Source organism: Polistes fuscatus, unplaced genomic scaffold (assembly GCF_010416935.1).
Source record: "Polistes fuscatus isolate 324 unplaced genomic scaffold, CU_Pfus_HIC Scaffold1, whole genome shotgun sequence".
NCBI lineage: Eukaryota > Metazoa > Arthropoda > Insecta > Hymenoptera > Vespidae > Polistes > Polistes fuscatus.
The window spans coordinates 16,466,007-16,484,700 of NW_025112997.1; the positions used below are offsets into that span (position 1 = coordinate 16,466,007).

Below are 18,694 nucleotides of genomic sequence, written 5' to 3' on the forward strand. Positions count from 1 at the left end.
AAGAAAGCTGCGTACGTGTCTACTACGTTACAACTATAGAATACCCGCGGTCGACCCCACACACGGGACGCTGGGGACACATAACGCTCCCCACTTACATCCAATCACTCCTGATTTATATTTACTACTCGCTTGGCCCCTTATTTATTGTCCTTCACGGAGACGCGCAGAACGAAAACGTTAATTTACACAAATTGAAAATAATGGAAGGCGTGAGAGAGAGAGAGAGAGAGATGCAAGAGTCATCGTCTTCTTCTTGTTCTTCTTTTTTTTTTAGACAAGAATTCGGCCACTCGAAATTTTCCTTAAAGACTCATTTTGGTCGTATCTTTATTTCTCTATTTCCGTTCTCTTTAAATGGAAATCGGTTCAGGATAGATTTCCCTTTCCGGAGAAAGAACAAATTTATCATTGGTTTAGACGTACGTCATGCGTTAAGCTCTTTAGAGGAATTAATTCAATAAGCCGATATTCGGAACGATACCTACTATAGTGCAGAACAGTTTCGTGCATAAATCAGTTCGACTACTGCCATGACTTGTTCGCTCATAATACATTGGGTCTAATAAGTACCTTACCGATGGTTGAATTCAGTGAATCTATTCGATCATCATCCGTTTCTGTTTTCATATAAAATTGTTCTAGCGCGATGGTTGTATTATGATATACGATATGAATTTGTAATTAAAATTATCGTGAAAAGTCCAATTAAGGAGAAATAATAATAATGATTTTACGATCGTACGGCAATTATGAAATTTTATTGAATTAGAAGGAATGTCGATAATTCAATTACTCATTAAAGCATTCAGTCGTCGCTATGGTGATTGCGTTTTCGTGCCGAGGTCGTATTAGTCTCGACGAATTTGAGTATTTGGAGCGACACTGAAGTGCAGGTGGACAGAAGGATGGTTCAGGTTAGGGAAAGAAATAAGTGGCAGCGTGTATTCGTTGGTGAAGAAGGGTCTTCGAATGGTAGCCACTAACTAATACTATTCTAGGAGGGTTGGAGGAATAGAGAGAGAGAGAGAGAGAGAGAGAACAGTCACGCACGATTATCCGTACATTGAGGGTGGATTGAGGCTAACGTTTATAAAATTGTCAATACATTTTATTTACGATGAAATTTTAAATGTTAATTTGAATTTTATTGTACATTTTTATGAAAGATCATTTTGTATTTCATAACTTATTTTTAGATGCATTTGAAATAATTCCGATCATGATAACGTGTTTATGTTGAATAAGCTTAAATTACATAATATTAACCCTTTGTACTTCGAGCAATTTTTTTAATATGACCTTTCAGCAATTCCGAATCATTTTTACTATGGGCTATTTGGTACTTCGGGAGTATTTACAATGGTGCAAAGACATGCGTCTCCGTGAAAGATTGAAGATTCTGCTTTGTCATTAAAAAGAATATACATATTAAAGTTATGTTTTATTAATAAAGTTACTTAATAGGGTTATGTGTAATGAAAGAAATTTTCCCTTTAAATTTTATTATGAATTCATCTATACAAATATTTGGACCAAGAATAAAGTGTTCAGAAAATGTGGAATCAAGATATTTTAAAAAATGCTGGCTCGTTGTATACGCGTTTTGAGATTTTTGCTGTCTCAGCGGGGTGTTTTTAAATGGAGCATCGAAAATATTTAATTGAATCGAGTTTATCTTCACTATCCGAAAATCCAGTTTTTTTATAACTATTATTTCCTTCCATTTTAGGGTGAGGAATATTTTGACAAAGACGCGATCGAAAGAAACACAGCCAATTCGATCATCAGATTAATTACAATAAGTATATGCCTATATGCATAAGCATCTCCCTAGATGTATAAAAATAAAAAAAATGTAGATACCGTCGTGGCAAAGGTTTGAAAAAGTGACGTAATCGAAACTCGTTTAGAATACTTATTTGATATTTAAAATACCCGTAAAACCTATCTGTGTTTTTTTTTTTTTTATATAAAAAAGGAAACAAAGAAAGAACTTACTTTGAAAAGAGACTTCGATGTTTCTCGTAGCAAATTTTCGCTTTTGAATCTTGCTTTTACATCCTTCGCTATACTCTCGCCAAGAAGTGTTAGGCAACCGTAAAGTTTCAAACGCGGCTAGGTTTTACGACTGATTTGCGATCCGCGCAATGTCGAGTATACACACCATCGTAGAAGGTGTCCCGAACGACCCTTGTGGTATCCACCAAATGCCACGCAAAACCTCACGATACGTAGACGTAGGATCTCTGTATAGGGTCTCTACGCCATGTTCTCTGCGCCACACGGTAACTTCCAGTATATACATAAATCTATGTACACCTGTATTTTATGTATAGACTAACACACACATACACACACGAATATCCTTATTCGAAGACACACATTGGTGTTTGTACAAGTATATCTACGTGTTCTGAAATGGCTATACACAGTGTTCTTTTCTGGTCTTATCGGCCTTAACTTTAGTTCATAATACAATTTAATTTCAATATAATTGAAAAAAGAAACCAAGACAAGAAAATGAGAGTTATTATTATATTTGAAAAGATAAAAATATTTTCTTCGAGACAAGATATTTGAAATGTTAAACATGTTATAGAATCGAGAAGTTTTGTATCATATTTTTTAGAAGGACAGGTGAATATACAATGTAAAATGAGAACATCTATACATATATGCATTTATATGTACTTACGTATATGTTCGCTTAGTACAGGGTGTTCTCTTCTGGTACATATCGTGGCTCAGGGTAGTACGTGGTTAGGGTTGGAGGACGATGAAAAGGTGAACATCGCTTCCGCCGCGGTTTAACACTCTTATTATTATTTTTATTAGGGACCCTACGGTATATAATGCTATCAGCCCTTGCCGAGTGGGCGGGCACGCAGGAAATAAACCTAAGTGTATAATTACAATAATACTTACGGGGCTTTTCCTTCTCCACGGTTCCTATCCCTTTTCTCTTTCCTTTTCTATTCCTCTTTCTCTCTCTCTACCACTTTCTCTCTCCCTCTTTCTATCTTCGTGGTTAAACGCGTATACGAGCGTGTACCTGCGAACGATATGTCGGAGGGTCGAGAAGGACGACGAAGGACGACGAGTGGAACTTAACGAGTCCTAAATTTGTTAGGGTGCTACCCTTCCTCCTCGCCCCGAGTCAAGATACACATTAGTGGGTGCTCACGGTGCACTACTTTCACGAAGATTCCGAGCTCCGAATATCGACTTCCGATTATGTTACCTAAACGATTAGACGTCCAGACAAAATACAATTGATAGTTAGGACTATTTATTGTTCATTTGTTCGCATTGACATTTATGATGATTGTCTATGATTTTTTATTGGAAGCGCAATAACATTATTATTTATCGTCGATTAAATGAAGACAAAATAAGTTGATAATTTTGTTTAATTAATGTAGATACAAACATTCGTCCATCCGGCAAGCTACCAGTCAATCTTGATTTTAAGAATTCGAGGTAAATTATTCGAAATCGTGAGCATGAAGATTTCTAAGACGAAAAAAGTTATCAATATTTAACAAGATATCTGAAATACCTCGAGATATCCGATATCTTCTATTCTCTCTTTCTTTTTTTCTTCTTCACGTTGATATTTTAAACGTGGTCCTCTAGTAGAACGAATAAAAAAAAGATGATTCCCATACGTGTTCGGGATACCAGTATACTGTTTGTGGAAAACATCATCGCAAGAAAACAAGGAGAACCTTCATCCCTCTGTTCGAACTTTATCCGAACTTTGCAATTCTTCGATTCAAGAGTTCGCTCACGTCTAGTACTACTTAGGATATATGTATTTTTTCCTTGCGTATATAAAGGAACATGTAAATTCGAATAGTTTGTATCTCTTATCATGTTTACCTTTCGATCTTTTTTCAAATATACTTATCGTTGATCCCAAGAATGTTAGAATCAAATAAAACGATTAAATTATTACACCAAATGAAATCATCCAAAATTGTCGATTAGATCGATCAAACAAAATGAAGACTAATTAAAAAAGTATTATTCATTACTTAGTTAGAGAAGTTGAAATACAAAATCTGAGAATCTGATTTGTGATCTGTCGATCGTAAAGATAATTCATATAATATATTAACCTCGAAGAGATATAAGTCCGTGCCATTGGGAAGTAACACTGTCAGCACTTCTTATGAAACAAGTGAATCAATTTTTGACGAGTAAGACCGATCGATTTGTTCCGCACGTAGCTGGAAGAAGTACTAAAAATACCCTCTTAACCAACAAGTCTTTGCCGTTTGTTCGCTGTGAATGTCCGTCTATACATTATTCCTCTAGACTCTGTACAACCAGATCTGCGGAGACACGGTATCGTTCTTTTATCGCTTTTCGTTACTTTATTCCATTCTTTACCGATTTCTATGCAGATCGTTGGTTACGAGGATAAACAATTTATACAAATGTTTATATTTTTACTTTCTTTGAGAATAATCCTTGTTATATTAAGAATCAACTTTTAAATACATTTTAGATACGTATATTAATATAAAATGTTTATATTATATATCTAATTCATTTCGTAATAATCATGAATTGTAAATCAAATAATGATATTTAAAAGAATAACTATTAATACGTTCAGATATATTATTAATGATTAAGAACGACATGTTTGAAACGAGTATTTTATCAATGCTTTGATTATACGTTTTACTTGTACATCACCTATATAGGTAGTACTCACTTTGAACTACTTATAAATATCGTCAACCTAAACGAAAGCGCGAGGATAACGTTCATAATATCGGTCTTACATTAGCGAAAGAACGTATAGTAGGTATTATCGACAATGTATAAGGTGAACTACACAGTATACATACAGTAATGGTCTCGTTTAACGGTTTACGCTATCATTACTTTGACTTTTAAGGATGAGTCTCAAAAAATAGTGCTTTATACTTTCGAAATTATATACTAGATAATCTACTTTTGAATTTGTTATTACTAAAATTACTGATTATTTTTATATACCGTTTGCTTTATTTTGCCACAAGAGATTACTTTTTTTTTCTTGCCGGGCCACTTGAAGTAAGCAGTTCTAGTGAGTTCATTTGGTTATAGAGGGGTAACAGAAACAGAGAGAAGCAATCACGGAATACACGAAGGGAGCCCGGCCCTCGTCAAAATCAAGAGTCTATTATTATGACCATATGTTTACGCCACGATTGTATCGTGACACACACTGCTGGCTAGGAGAACACGTTAGGGCCAAACTAGATAGAAAGAAAGAACGACAGAGAAAGAGAGAGAGAGAGAGAAAGAGAAAGAGGTTGCTTGTGCACCTGCTCGAGCACGAGCAGGACACTGGAGGGCATAATGCGTGGGTAGAGCAAACATTCGCTTGTAGGATATGTGTCACTCTTCAAACAAGATGGCATACAAACGCGTTTATCGTCGATCAGTCGAGTTCTTTGGCGAGTTTGTCCAAACGTTACAACATTTCTCTCTTAATTACGTTCTTCTGATTTTTAATCCTAATTAGCGAGTGACTTCATCGAGTCAATTGAACTAGAGGGACGTGTCAGTGTTTTTTCTTTGTTATTTTCTTCTCTTTTTGATCAAATCATTCTTGGAAAATATGTTTTTTATGGGTAACTCTATTTTTTATTCTTCCAAGTTTCTCACAAAAGACGAGTTTCTTGGCAGGTAAGAAGAAGAAGACTTGTCAGAGTAAATCAAATAATTTCCCACGTCGAATTTCGACGTAACGTCGAACGAAATTAGCATCATTCGGTGTAAGATCGAGGAACGATTTATTCGTCGGGTCCTACATCACCTAAAGATGCTCGAGTCATCCACCCTCGGAGGCGATCTTAATGAAATTATCTTTGGGGAGAATTTCGAGGACAAATCGACGTTTCAATTTTCTTAATGCTCGGGTTCCGGGTCCGATGGGAGATACAATGGAAGAACCTTCGCGAGGACTCTGTGAATCCTTATACTTAAACGAGTTTTGGATAGAGGAGAGTACGAGAGAGAAAGAGAGAGAGAGAGAGAAGGAGAGGGTGAGCTACAGTTGGGTGTCAGTGGCACGCGCTGCCACGTGCGCGCCACGTGACCAAGTTGCTACATGCTATTTGCTCTCATCCTTCCTTAAGTGCATTACTACCGTTCCAATTACATGCCTCGTAAATTATCGTTCGTCCATACGCCTTCGTTGCTAGAGTATCGTGTTTCCTACTCGTTTCCTAGTCGATCGGTTCTCTTATCTCTTGGTCAATTTGTTTTTCCCTTTCTTTCCTCCGATAAGAATCGTCCGTCCATTGGAGGTCTGTAATTCGATGAAAGTGTTTGTAGCTGATAGAGATATAAATAATAACGATGATCGTCGAGAAGCGCGTACGCGATTTATATAATGGTAAATGACGAAAGAGGAGACAAAATAAAATAAAAACCTCGATCATTTTTTTTATTATTTTTTTCGGTAAGTTGACTATTATTTTTTTGTAGGACGAAGAGTTAACAAAGATCGATAAAGCCAGAACACGGGCGTTCTCCAGGAGAACTTGTGTGCCGATAAAAACTACAAAACCGAGACGTCCTTGACGATAGTTTCACCTTTTCCACGCGACTCGTTTAACGTCTTTTTAATAATGCAATGGTCTGTCTTCTTCGAAAAAAAATACGACGACGACGACGACTACTACGGAACGGAGAGTCCGAATTTTTTCACGAGAAACGGACGAATGGCCGGCTTCGTGAAACGATCGCCTCTCGTCGAAGGATGAAACGTCCGAGATCGTCGACGTAAAACTCGTCCATCTTTTCCTCTCTTTCTCTCTTTTTTTTATTATATATATATATAATAGTATGTATGTACCTATGTATATAAAACTACTAAGGTGGTTTTGAGCATGGCCCTATAAACTCCACGTGCCGTACCGTTTTAATGTGATCGGCTATAAAGATGATCCGAGAGATCCGAGAGAACCTGAACGAGGGGAACAGAGATAGGAAGAAAGAGAAAGATAGAGAACGAAGGGAAAAAGTGAAAAGAGATAATTGTACCATTGACGAGAAGTTGCTGGTAGAAAGCAGTAAGAAAGTATGATGAAATACACTAGTGGAGAACGGAGAACGACGAAAAAATGGAGAACGATGAAGGGAATGCTTGTCTTCGAGGGGTTGAGGTGAAGAGAGAATAAGAAAGAGGAAGGAAAAGAGAAAGAAGAGAGAGAGAGAGAGAAAGAGAGAGAGAGAGAGAGATAGGAGAAGAGGGAAAGGAGGAGAAAAAGGAAGGAAGACAGTAAATAGGGTGAAGAATAGAAAGAGAGGAGGACTGGTTTAGGGAGAACGATGGTAGTAGAAAGAGATAGGAAGATAAAGAGAGAAAGAGAGGGTGAGTCGAGTTTATTCGAAAGGGTGGCGTAGCTAGGTTGCTCGGAGGGAGTTGTGCGCGAGAGAGTCGACCCGGTCGAAGCGAACCTCCATTAGAGGAGGTTTCTTGCTATAGCTGTGTACGCCCGTTATAGCGGCCGTAGCAATGACGAGACTGCCTGTTAACCAGACGGGAGTTCGACCGCGCCAGAGACCATTTTTGACAGTCCCGAATCACTTTCTCCTCTTCCACAATGTCGGCCTATTTGCTAAATGGGATAATGAAAATTGATGCGTCTGTATAGCGTCGAAAGTATTTTTTTCATTCGGTTCTCGGTTCGATATCGGTCACTCGAATATACCTTTCGAATTTTTATTTTTATACTATTTTTTTTTTGCAAGATATTACGTGATTTTTAGTTTAATCATTATTTCGTTGTTTTCTTTTTTTGTTTATTAGCTTTTTAGATTCTTATAATTACTTTGAGGATGTATTATAGGTTATATTGTAACGATTGAATTATTTCTTTTATATTAATGTATTTTTAGATGACTAGCTGTTTTTTTTTTTTTGCGATATTTTTTAATTGTGATTCTTTTGTTAAAAAGAATGAATATTTTTGTAAATAAAGTATGTCGTGTGTATAAAGATAATCATATAATCATTTGCGAAACTCGTGAAAAATCATTTTTATGGGGAAACATGTTCACGATCTATCCATCATAAACGGTTCATTGCGGTCTTTCTCGTTTGTCAATTTTTATCCTAATTGTCGTCGCTGTGCTAGAGTTTCCCAAGTTCGGGAGAAAATTTGGTACTCCGGTCTGGGAATGAACACCCCGTTGTTGACGGAGAACAACATATGATGGATGGGAAATGATTGTGTAAGAACATCGCTTTATCATACTTAACAACAAACGATTGAATTTGGAAAAGAAAAGTGGACGAGTTTAAACGGTACCTCTCTTGAGTACTGTTATCTATTGAGTACTGTTAATTTTTAAAAATATTTTAACGACGTGCTTAACGACGATTAATTCGTTTGATCGTTTCTTTCGAAGAAGATAAAAACAGTAAATAAATCGATAAAGTATTGCAATTATTTACGAACATCACAACCATAATAAATATTTGCCGGTAGCAATGATAGCGAACTAAGTCAAAAAATCTTAACAAAATTTATGTATATATTTTATATTAAAATTATTTAAATATTATAAAATAAATTATAAAATATATAAATTTTTTTTCTGTCTTGTTTTTTTTCTAGCTTAGTTCTCTGTCGTAATAATCGGTAAAATTCTAACAATAAAATTTGATTTTAACTTCGTAATAGAAAGAAGAATGACGTTAGAAATTCTAAAGTTAAACATTGATCGTGCATTTCGTTGTGCATATATGAGAAATGTACATAAATATACATACATAACATGTAAAAACGTTTGTGAGCAAGAAAAGAAAAAAAAAACAAAGAGAGAGAAAGGAAAAATATCTACATCCGTCGAAGCAATCGTGTCAGGCTTTTTCTTTTGGAAATATTTTCTTCGTTCTCGATTGGTTGCCCTTAGGTTTTCCCTTCGCTTCGCTTATGTTCGCTATTCCACGTTGGTGAAGGTATATCGTCGGAGAAGGATAGCCGGAACAGGCAAGTTGAGCATGGCGGCTGAGTATAGTGTGGATGGTGTGGATCGATGAGAGAAAGCGGCCGGTCTGATTGGCGGGGCTGCGGGGGCGGAACGGTACGTAGCCAATGAGCGTGGCTAGCAGAGATATATGTGGGTAGTATGCCTACGAAATCACTGATTTTTCGTCCGAACCGAGGCCACGCTTTTGGTGACTTCTATTTAAATACTATCAGATGGAGCCCTTCGCGATATAAATTTTTCTTCCACTTGAATGAAACATCAAAGATCGACAATGTTGAGATCTTGAATGTTTGTTTTTTTTTGTCTATGCCCCATATCTGTAAATTTAAAATCTGAATAAATCAGGAATGATACTTTTAGAAACTAAATGTCCAATCGTTGTACAGATTCAAGGGATAATTTCAACGATTTATGCATTATTGATCATAGAATTAGCGTTACGTTATCAAATGTCGAAAGGCGGAGGGTTAAAGTAAACAGACCGATGAATTATGACAGAGTTAACGTTCGCAGTTGACTTTGCTTTCTGACTATCGTTCTCACTCCTTTGAATCGTTGATAATCAACGACGAAGAAGTGACTATTAATTTCTCGATTTAGATCGAAAATGGGAAAGGAGGTTTCCTTCTTGTGAAAAATGTTTGCCTTACCTACGGTCACCTGTGAAACTCTCGACATTTAAAAATTCCAACTGTGAAAGCTGATAAACTGCTCTCGCCTTGTATCTACAACGTCTGATTACCTGCTACTGTCGCTTTCTGAATTTTCAAGATTGCATTAGTTCACTTCATTTCCTCCTTTGAACGCGACCGGCGCAATGACGTTTCCTGGAATCACATAATAGCGTTCTCTACATTAAAAGCAAAAAAATCGTTAGCAGGGAAAGAGTTAACGAGGAGTACGGGCCACGGCGTCTACGAATCAGAATATTACATTACAAAATTTCATAAATTCTCTTTACAGAGCTCTTAGGCGCTTCGCGCTTCGCCGAGGCTTGCGTTTTTCTCTTGAAATAATTATGAGATGGAGTCAACGTAAATCCCCCTGTCTGCTGCCTACCTTAGCCCCCCCTCCTTTTCCTCCTCTTCATCTTACTATACTGTACCCCCCTCCTGCCCCCCGATGCTGCATCTAACGCGATCGAAAAGATTTACTCCCGAGTTACTAGCGCTCGTGTTAAAACGTCTTCTTTGAGACTCGAATTAACTCTCGAATAGTGTGACAGCATGTAACGGCTTTCTACTCGTGTTTTGCATTATTCCAGGTATAAAAAGGGAAAATCTCTCGGCGTATCGTTTGCTGAGGTATATGCAGCATGGTCTAGCTAACGAGCACTATAATTTTTAAGACATTTATGATAATATGATAAGAATATATTATTACACACATACAAGTGAAATATTTTCCAACCGGCAATATATAATAATAATAAAAATTAGTCAGACACTTTTATTTTTTAAGAAGAAAAAAAAGCAAAATCACACACCCTAACATTTCACGTTGAACGACCATCACGGATCTCAAATTTACGCTTCGCTGCAGTGTTACATACTAAAAAAAATCGTGCTCATAATTTGATTGGTTTATTTTTCCAGTATAATTGAAATTATTGTAAAAACAATTTCTGTTTCTTTTTATCATATGAAATTTTGTTACATTTTTATTTTTCCTTGAAATAGAAAATCGGATAATGAAATTTCAATTGGTGTCTTTTTGGGATTAGCGGTGTTACGTTGCGAATCGACTGTGATATTTCATCCGATTGCTGTGATATGATGTCACTGATAAATAAGAAATTGTCTGGAATGATATTCTTTTATCTTTCCGACTTTACTTTCAATTGCAAAGTCAAAGCGTGTATCAATTTCTAATTTTTTTAAATATATTTTTAATTATTCTTTGTAATGTCTGTTAGATTATGAAAAAAGAAAATTGTTAGTGACACCAGTAATGATGACGAAGTGATCTATTTCAAATTAAAAGTGGCTTATTCTGAGTTTTAATCTAATTTAGAATAACATTGCTGGAATTCATTGAATTTTTTTTACTGTCCTCTACATTATTATTAAGAAAAACACACAATGGTTCAATTTAAAAACGTAATAGTGATCTTGGCATTAAAAAAAAGATGTATTTTTTTGTGAATTTGTATTATTATAAAAATCACGATGACAGATCTTTCTCGATATATACACGTAACTATATTTGATTCATAATATCGTACAAAAGTAAAAAGCAAAGTTATTATATATTATATACACTACGTAAATATACTTATTAAGTAAATATACGAATATTTAAAAAAGTTCGTTTCAATAATTGACTAAAGAAAAGTTAACGACGAAAACATAGATTAGAAAGATAAAGTGAAAGTAAACTTTGAAAGGTGTTTAGAATGGCTCAAATGAGTACGTTGAATAATATAGAATGGTTGACAGTACCTGGGAGAGGGCAAGTATGTCCGATTATAACAAAAGTGAGGAGAGACGTAGCCCGGCTCATTTGTTATTAACCGGCGGATGAGAGCCCCAAAGTGCAGAAAGATTTTGAACACGACTTCACACTTTGACTCCAGGTCCCTGGTAAATTTAGATAATTATCAGCTGAAGTTCCAACGAAGGGAACTTTCTTAGGAACCCCTGACCGATCGAAGATCTTCGTTTCTTGAGTGTTTCTTTTTTTTTCGATATTTTATTTTATTCCATTTTAAACTTGATTGAATCTGAAACGTAGTATTCGTAATTCATACTTCGAATAAATCACTTCCAAATTTATTTATTAATCGATAGTCTAGTCTTCAAAAAATTTTATTCAAGATTTAGAATAATTTAAATAAATAGATTTATATAATGCTTTAACTTAAATAGTCATTTTTATGCTTCATTTTATTAGCAATAATGTTAACCGTGAAATATTAATATTAACATAAGTCATCGAAATATATAAATGTATACATACATATATATTTGGACGATTATATATATACATATATACATGTTATATATAGCAGCGTATGTAAATATAATACATAAAAGTGATGAAATTCGAAAACGTATACTGGTATTCGTAACAGAACGTATAATATGGAGCTCTATAGATGTATTTCCTGGCAATCAATCGTGAGTTTCGGATTGGATTTATCGACGAGAAGCACCTTTTGTTGCGGCTGCACCAGCGCTCCATTCTACCATGGTTAAACAAGGGAATGGCCGAATTTACTGATTGATCTCGTCTCTCACAGCCGGAATATACACGACGATCGTTTCGAATTTCGGATGTGCCGGTTACATTGTAAATACCATGATTCATCTGAAAATTTTAAGTGTCTATAGTACAATACGAATATATTATGTTATAAATATTTTCGGAAAAACAATTTCTATTTAATTTTTCCTTGATTTCGATCTGCAATAAATCTTTGCACGTAATCAAAAAAAATATAATGAATTATATAAATACTATCTAACTTATGACAGAATATTGATCAACTATTGTTGTCATAGGCTTAAAATCAGAAAGAACAAATCATTTATCAAATAAAGATAGAGAAGAAAACACAGAGAGAGAGAGAGAGAGAATGGATTTCGTCGTATTCGGAAAGGATCGGGAATCATTCCCAAACACGATTGTGGTTGATTTACAATCGGCCATGCATGTTCTCTGATAATCAAACGGGAGTTTCCGATTGGATTTGACCGTTGTGCGCGGCACCGTCTCCCAATATTGTAGCGTGCGTTGCAATACTGTGTGCCACTACTACCAACTCCTACAGCGAAGGAAAATCAATTAGCTGGGCTAACTGATCCGGTCGCGGCTGTTTGTTCGCTCGCGAGTGTTCTGTCCTATGCTTTCTATCGTATGCATGTACATTCGTATGTATGTATGTATGTATGTATGTATGTATGTATGTATGTATGTATGTATGTATGTATGTATATGTAGCGAATAGATGTACTTGTAATGACTAACAGACAGCAATATATGTATGTATGTATATACACATTCGTTGTGTATAAGAATAGATATACACATACTGACGATTCGATAGACCTTTGTATTTACCGTCAATGTGTACAACGCGTACTAAAGTACATACGTACACACATACACATACAAATAAACATCCACGAGGGATCTATGATCTATCCATACATATATGCAAACGTGTAGGTGTAGGTATATAAATATACTTCGGTTAAGGTATATACATTTTCGTGTGTATGCTTCGTTCGTTAGTTCGTAGAAGATGGAGAAACACGTTTATACGATCTCTTTGAATATTTGTAGAGTATTATCGTGACTTTAGATACGGCCGTTGCCAAGTTCTATCTACTAGATCATAAAAAGCCTGCAATGTATACTATTAAGATGATTTATCAGTTGATTTTTCTTCCTTTTGAGATTTTGTTTGTTATTAGCTGAAAACACAAGTATTTGTAGAATTAGAACATATTGATGTTTAATGTAGTTTTTTATTAGAATTTATGTAATAATTATAATATTTTCATTCTTAATAATTACTTATAAGTGGATATAATATTTGTCTTTTCTACGAATGAAAAAGAAAATTAATATTACACGAAAAGGGTTGCGTATTTTCTACGTACTGTTTTTTGTTTTTTTTAAAGAAATATTTTTAGAAGATCATAGTGAACCCTATATCAGATCGGTAGAGATAAAGGGTAAAACCACTATGAGATGGAAAATTCGTAAAGCCTGGAACACGACGCGTCCCTGACAATCACCCTATCCTATTCCTCTTGTCAGTTTCTATCCTGCTTTCAAGGGACATCCTCGGAAACGTCACGCGATATGACAATTCTGTCGGTCTATTTCAAATTGAAAATTATTCCGAGATATGTTAAGGGATCATCGACAGTGCGATGCAAATGTCTATGCGATGTGCGATATTAAAATATTATTATTATTATTATTTTTATTAGATTCAGAAAAATAAACAGTCGCTTATTCTATTATGAGATATTACTTATACCATTTAAATGAATATAAAAATTCTCTACTCGAATAACCTAATTAAAATAGAGTTCTGTTTATAAATTATAGAAAGATGAATCCGATATCCGGAATTTTATAATAAGACCTTGATTACTGCTGTCGAATTTTAAATAACGACAAGGTTTAGAATTAACAAAACATTGTAGGATAAAAATTTTAAGATTGAATCGTGACACACTTTTAATCATGACGAAGTTTATTTAAAAATTCAGTAGGAATGGAGGTGTTGATATAAACAACTTCTTTAAACTATAACGTAAGTAGGTAGAATGAAATACGATAAGTAAATAAATTGTGCATTACATACTTTTTTCATACTGAGTTATATTTTTTTTTCTTGATGACAATAATAATAACAATAATAATAATCACTAGAATAGTAAAGTCATTTATTTAATTTTCACTTTAAATAAAATAGTTCACTCTTTATTAGTGTTGGATTAATCTGTACAAATGTCTAATCAGCCAGTTTTAAAGTATCCGAGGAAATATAAATAAGTAATAATTATAATAACAACAATGAGTATCGATAATTTTCCTGCATAGAGAATGAATAAATTGGCTAATGATAAAAAAAAGACTATAATTTATCAAAAAAATGAAACAAGAATAAAAAAGAAAAAAAAAAAGCACAATACCTAAAAGTCGATGATCCCAAATAATGGTCTGGAAGGTTCGTGACACTGTTGATTGGCTGCGTTGATCCAGTAAAGTGATGTGTTTCACTGTAATAACGCGATCATTGTCATCAGTCAAGCAAGTGCAATGAGATCTAGCAGGAAGAAAAAAGTAGAAAGGAATGGAAGTGTGGCGGAAGGGGGATGGGAACGACAGGGAATGGAGAATTACCCGACGCTTTTTTAATAAGGACGATATTGAATTACCTAGTTCTGCGCGCGTATCCAAAAATGACTCATTTAATTTGCGACGGCGTCGCGACGCCGGTGTGCCCCGATTCTGTCAATCTTAACTGTTCGCTTTAAATATACATATTATGCGATCGGTGGAAATGAAATATGCAGATTGGATGAATATTAAGTCTCGTTGACAGATAAATCCTTCGCGTTCTCCTCTGCGAAAATCGTTGCGATCGAAAATATTTCGTCTGCAACGGTCATTAAACTCATATTAAACATCATTAAGGATAATAATCACCGAGACTATCGTTCTACGCAAGTTTTCTCTCTCTCTCTCTTTTTATTTTTTATTTTTTTCTCTTTATCTCTCTCCCTTTCGCTTTTTACAGCGCATAGTTTCGCATTTATCGCTACCTATCATTCGTCAAACTCGATAAATCGAATCGGATGGATATGCAATTGTGTCGTTCGATGTGATTTTCAAGATAACTACTGGAGATGTTTACCTCGAACCATATTTTTTTTTATCGATTTGTTATTGGCTTGATGCTCGTAATTTTTATCGGAATAGAGGAATTTTCTTTTACTTTTTTTCTTTTTTTAGCTTTTGTCTATGCTTTTTTTTTTCATCAGTTACGTCGATCTATATTCGAGAAGAGTGAACATCGGGAAAAGTTTTAGATTTAGTAATGGGCTTGTAAAGATTCGTTCGACTGATGTATTTTTTGAACAAATTTCAGTGTCTAGATTCTACGAAAGCAACGGTAAAATTCTATTTTTCGTTGGAATTATTGTTAACCATACGTATAGGTATCTAATAATTTCGTTAAAAGAATACGTTTCTTTTTATATTCGTGTTTTCTTGATTTTTTTTTTTATTTGAAAGAATAATGTTTGACAATCCTCAATTATTCTTGTCAATATTACATGCCACTTTCTCTAAAAATGAAATTTTTGATATTGCAGAGTCGTATATTGGAAGATGCATCCATAATGTGCAATTCTTGGTCACCAAGGCATAATGTGAGTATTTTAATCATTTGTGTTAAGAAATATATATATCTATATAGACAAGAAATGCGAATATGCGAGAAAATAAATAGAAGTAGGGGAAAGAGATGATTCGAAATTTTAGCTTGCTCCTTTTCTTTTATTTAGTTCATTTTATTCATTTATTAAATTAGTTCGTTGTCTGCTGACAACGACTGGCTCGACATTGTCGCGAATTACTTTGCAATATGTTTAATTTATATTAAATAAGGATCATTGTACGAAAATCAAATTATATATATATATCAGTTAACGAATAATAAATAATTATTTTTGTATTTTATATTTTTTATAGAAATTTTTTGTTTATCCCTCTCATTCAATATATTCATAATAATAAAAACAAAAAGTTTAAAATAAATAATAGTTAAACAAAAAATCATACAAAGGAATTAGATGGTCTCAATATTTGGGATGTTATTTAAAAAAGAATTTATAATTAATTTAAATTATCAACACAATACACACATTTATAGGTAATTGTGATCTACATAAACATATTTTGTATACTTACTGTAAATGTAATCTTCGATTGGAGTGAGAGATTCGTTCTTTAAATAGCATCTTGGCGTTATTATAATTACGATATCAACTATCGTGATAAAAGTAGCAACAAAATTTAGATAAATCGAAAGAAGCAGTTGTGAGATTGATTTCTTAAATACTTGATTTATTATTGGTCAAGAAACTTGAGATCAGAAATAGAAATTTCAAAAGAAATAATAGAAAGACAGATAATTCTGTCGTCGTGTATAATATGCCAAAATGATATTTATGTCTTACAAAACCACGTAAGTAGTTATGATAGCAAGGTACGCATAAACTTACTATCTCGTGGTTACGATTATGGCCGAAAATTGATTATTCAGACAAACGATGAGGTTGTACGAGGATAGTTTCAGTGTCATAAAAATATCAAAGTGTTATTTATGCTTCCCATCGATACAGTAAACACCTGCACCTGAACGTAATTTATTCCATTGACTAACTTTTTTAATTATTTTTTTTTTCTTCGTTAAAAACACATAGAAAAAATTGTGCATTCCTAACAAGCTGTATTCTTTTTTCCGACTAAAGAATTACGTTTTGTTTTTAATTGTCATAACATTTGCGACGTCTAATCGGAAAAGTCATTTTTCGATATTCATCTCGAAAATCTTATATTTTTTTTCTTTCCTTTTTCAATTTTTTCAGAAAACGTCGAAGATATAAATAAATTATAATTTCTTTTTGCTACGGTATTGATTGAAGAGAAACGAAAAGAGATAGAGAGAGATAGGTAGACAGATAGACAGACAGACAGACAGACAGAGAACAGCTTTTATTATTCGATACCAAGTTCGATGTTAATCCAAATTTTTCATTAATTGGATTTTTACTCAGGAAGAGAAAGAGAGAGAGAGGAGAAGGAGGATAAAAAGGAGTTGGAGGTGAATGCGGAGGCGGAGATGGTGGTAGACGGGGAACTTAAGCAAATTTTGAACGCGTTATAACGAAGAGTGGAATAATATTCCTTTCTAGACAGTAGGTACTCCGCCATGCAAGTGATAATTTGAACAGTCTGCTTGTTTTCGTGTCAGACGTCAGATTTTCTGGAAGAATTTATTTATTCATGGCTCAGACTACTCCGCGATGTAGGTTATCGGACGGAAATAACGTAATCGTCCCAATTTGCAATATCCGATAGTCGTCGGTCCCGAGTATACTTCGTATTCAGATCGGCGTAACCACGATTCGATCGGTAATTAATGACGTAAATATACTTGAATACTCAACTGTTACATGATATTCGCAGATGGTCACCTTTTTCTCTTATTTGGAAAAGAAAAAGGATAAAATAAAAGAAATAGGAAATAAATATGGAAGCTATCTCTCTCTATTTTGCCTCTCTTTTTTCCTTTCTCTCTCTTTCTCTCTCTTTCTCTTTTCATTCCACGCATAACAACGTAGCGGAAGCTTCTAATGCAACTTTGATGATCGTTCGATCGGCAAACGAATAATTCCACGATACGATAATCGGTAGGCGTAAACAAATTTCAATAACCAACATCAATTAAATGCGTTTGAATTACATACGATTAATTTTCCAAGGAGATGGATCAATCATAATTAAAATAGCAACCTAACTGTTCTTAGTTTGAATTAAAAATAATTTGATGATATAGCAAATTAGCTTTTATTCGCTAATGATGATTATAAATATTTATAAGATAAAATATTGAAATTTTTGATTGGAAAAACTGATGAAAATAATTACGATACGATATTTATTTAATAAGTTGTATATATCGTCGATTTAATTGCTTTTGTGGGCACATCAGCGAGAAGGGGCATCGATAAATTAACTCCTGCTCCATCTTCCGACAGGGTGCGGTAATTCAATTGTAATTGGCTAATCCTTAACGGTGGCTCCACTCAGAAGACGTATTTAGTTGCTGCCTGGGGTCCTGCCTGTAAAGGCAGCTCAGAAAAATGACTCTATTAACCGCGGCGACGTGGAAAAGCGAAACGCGATAAGGGAAGAAGAGAAAGTTTGCTAAACAACTCTACGAGCTGTTAACCACGTCCTTTAACAAGAGCAATCTGTATCTTTGCCCCTTTTCTCTATCTCACCCTCTTTCTCTATTTTTCTCTTTATCTGTCTCTCTCTATCGTTCTCGTTCTGTACATTATAGCATTTTACTGGATAGGAAAGATCGTTCCTGAAATTCGAGAGAACGTATGATCATCTCAGGTGCTTTGGCCGACCCTAAACAAGTCTT

At 34.5% G+C, this 18,694-nt stretch overlaps 1 protein-coding gene across 1 annotated transcript in view; it reads left to right on the plus strand.

Moving 5' to 3' along the window:
- Positions 1-18,694, plus strand: part of LOC122516915 (inhibitory POU protein) — a 37,450-nt gene that overhangs the window by 5,953 nt on the left and 12,803 nt on the right. The window contains 1 exon segment of the mRNA XM_043635141.1: positions 15,849-15,905. Within this exon segment, the coding sequence (XP_043491076.1) occupies positions 15,849-15,905 (57 nt within the window).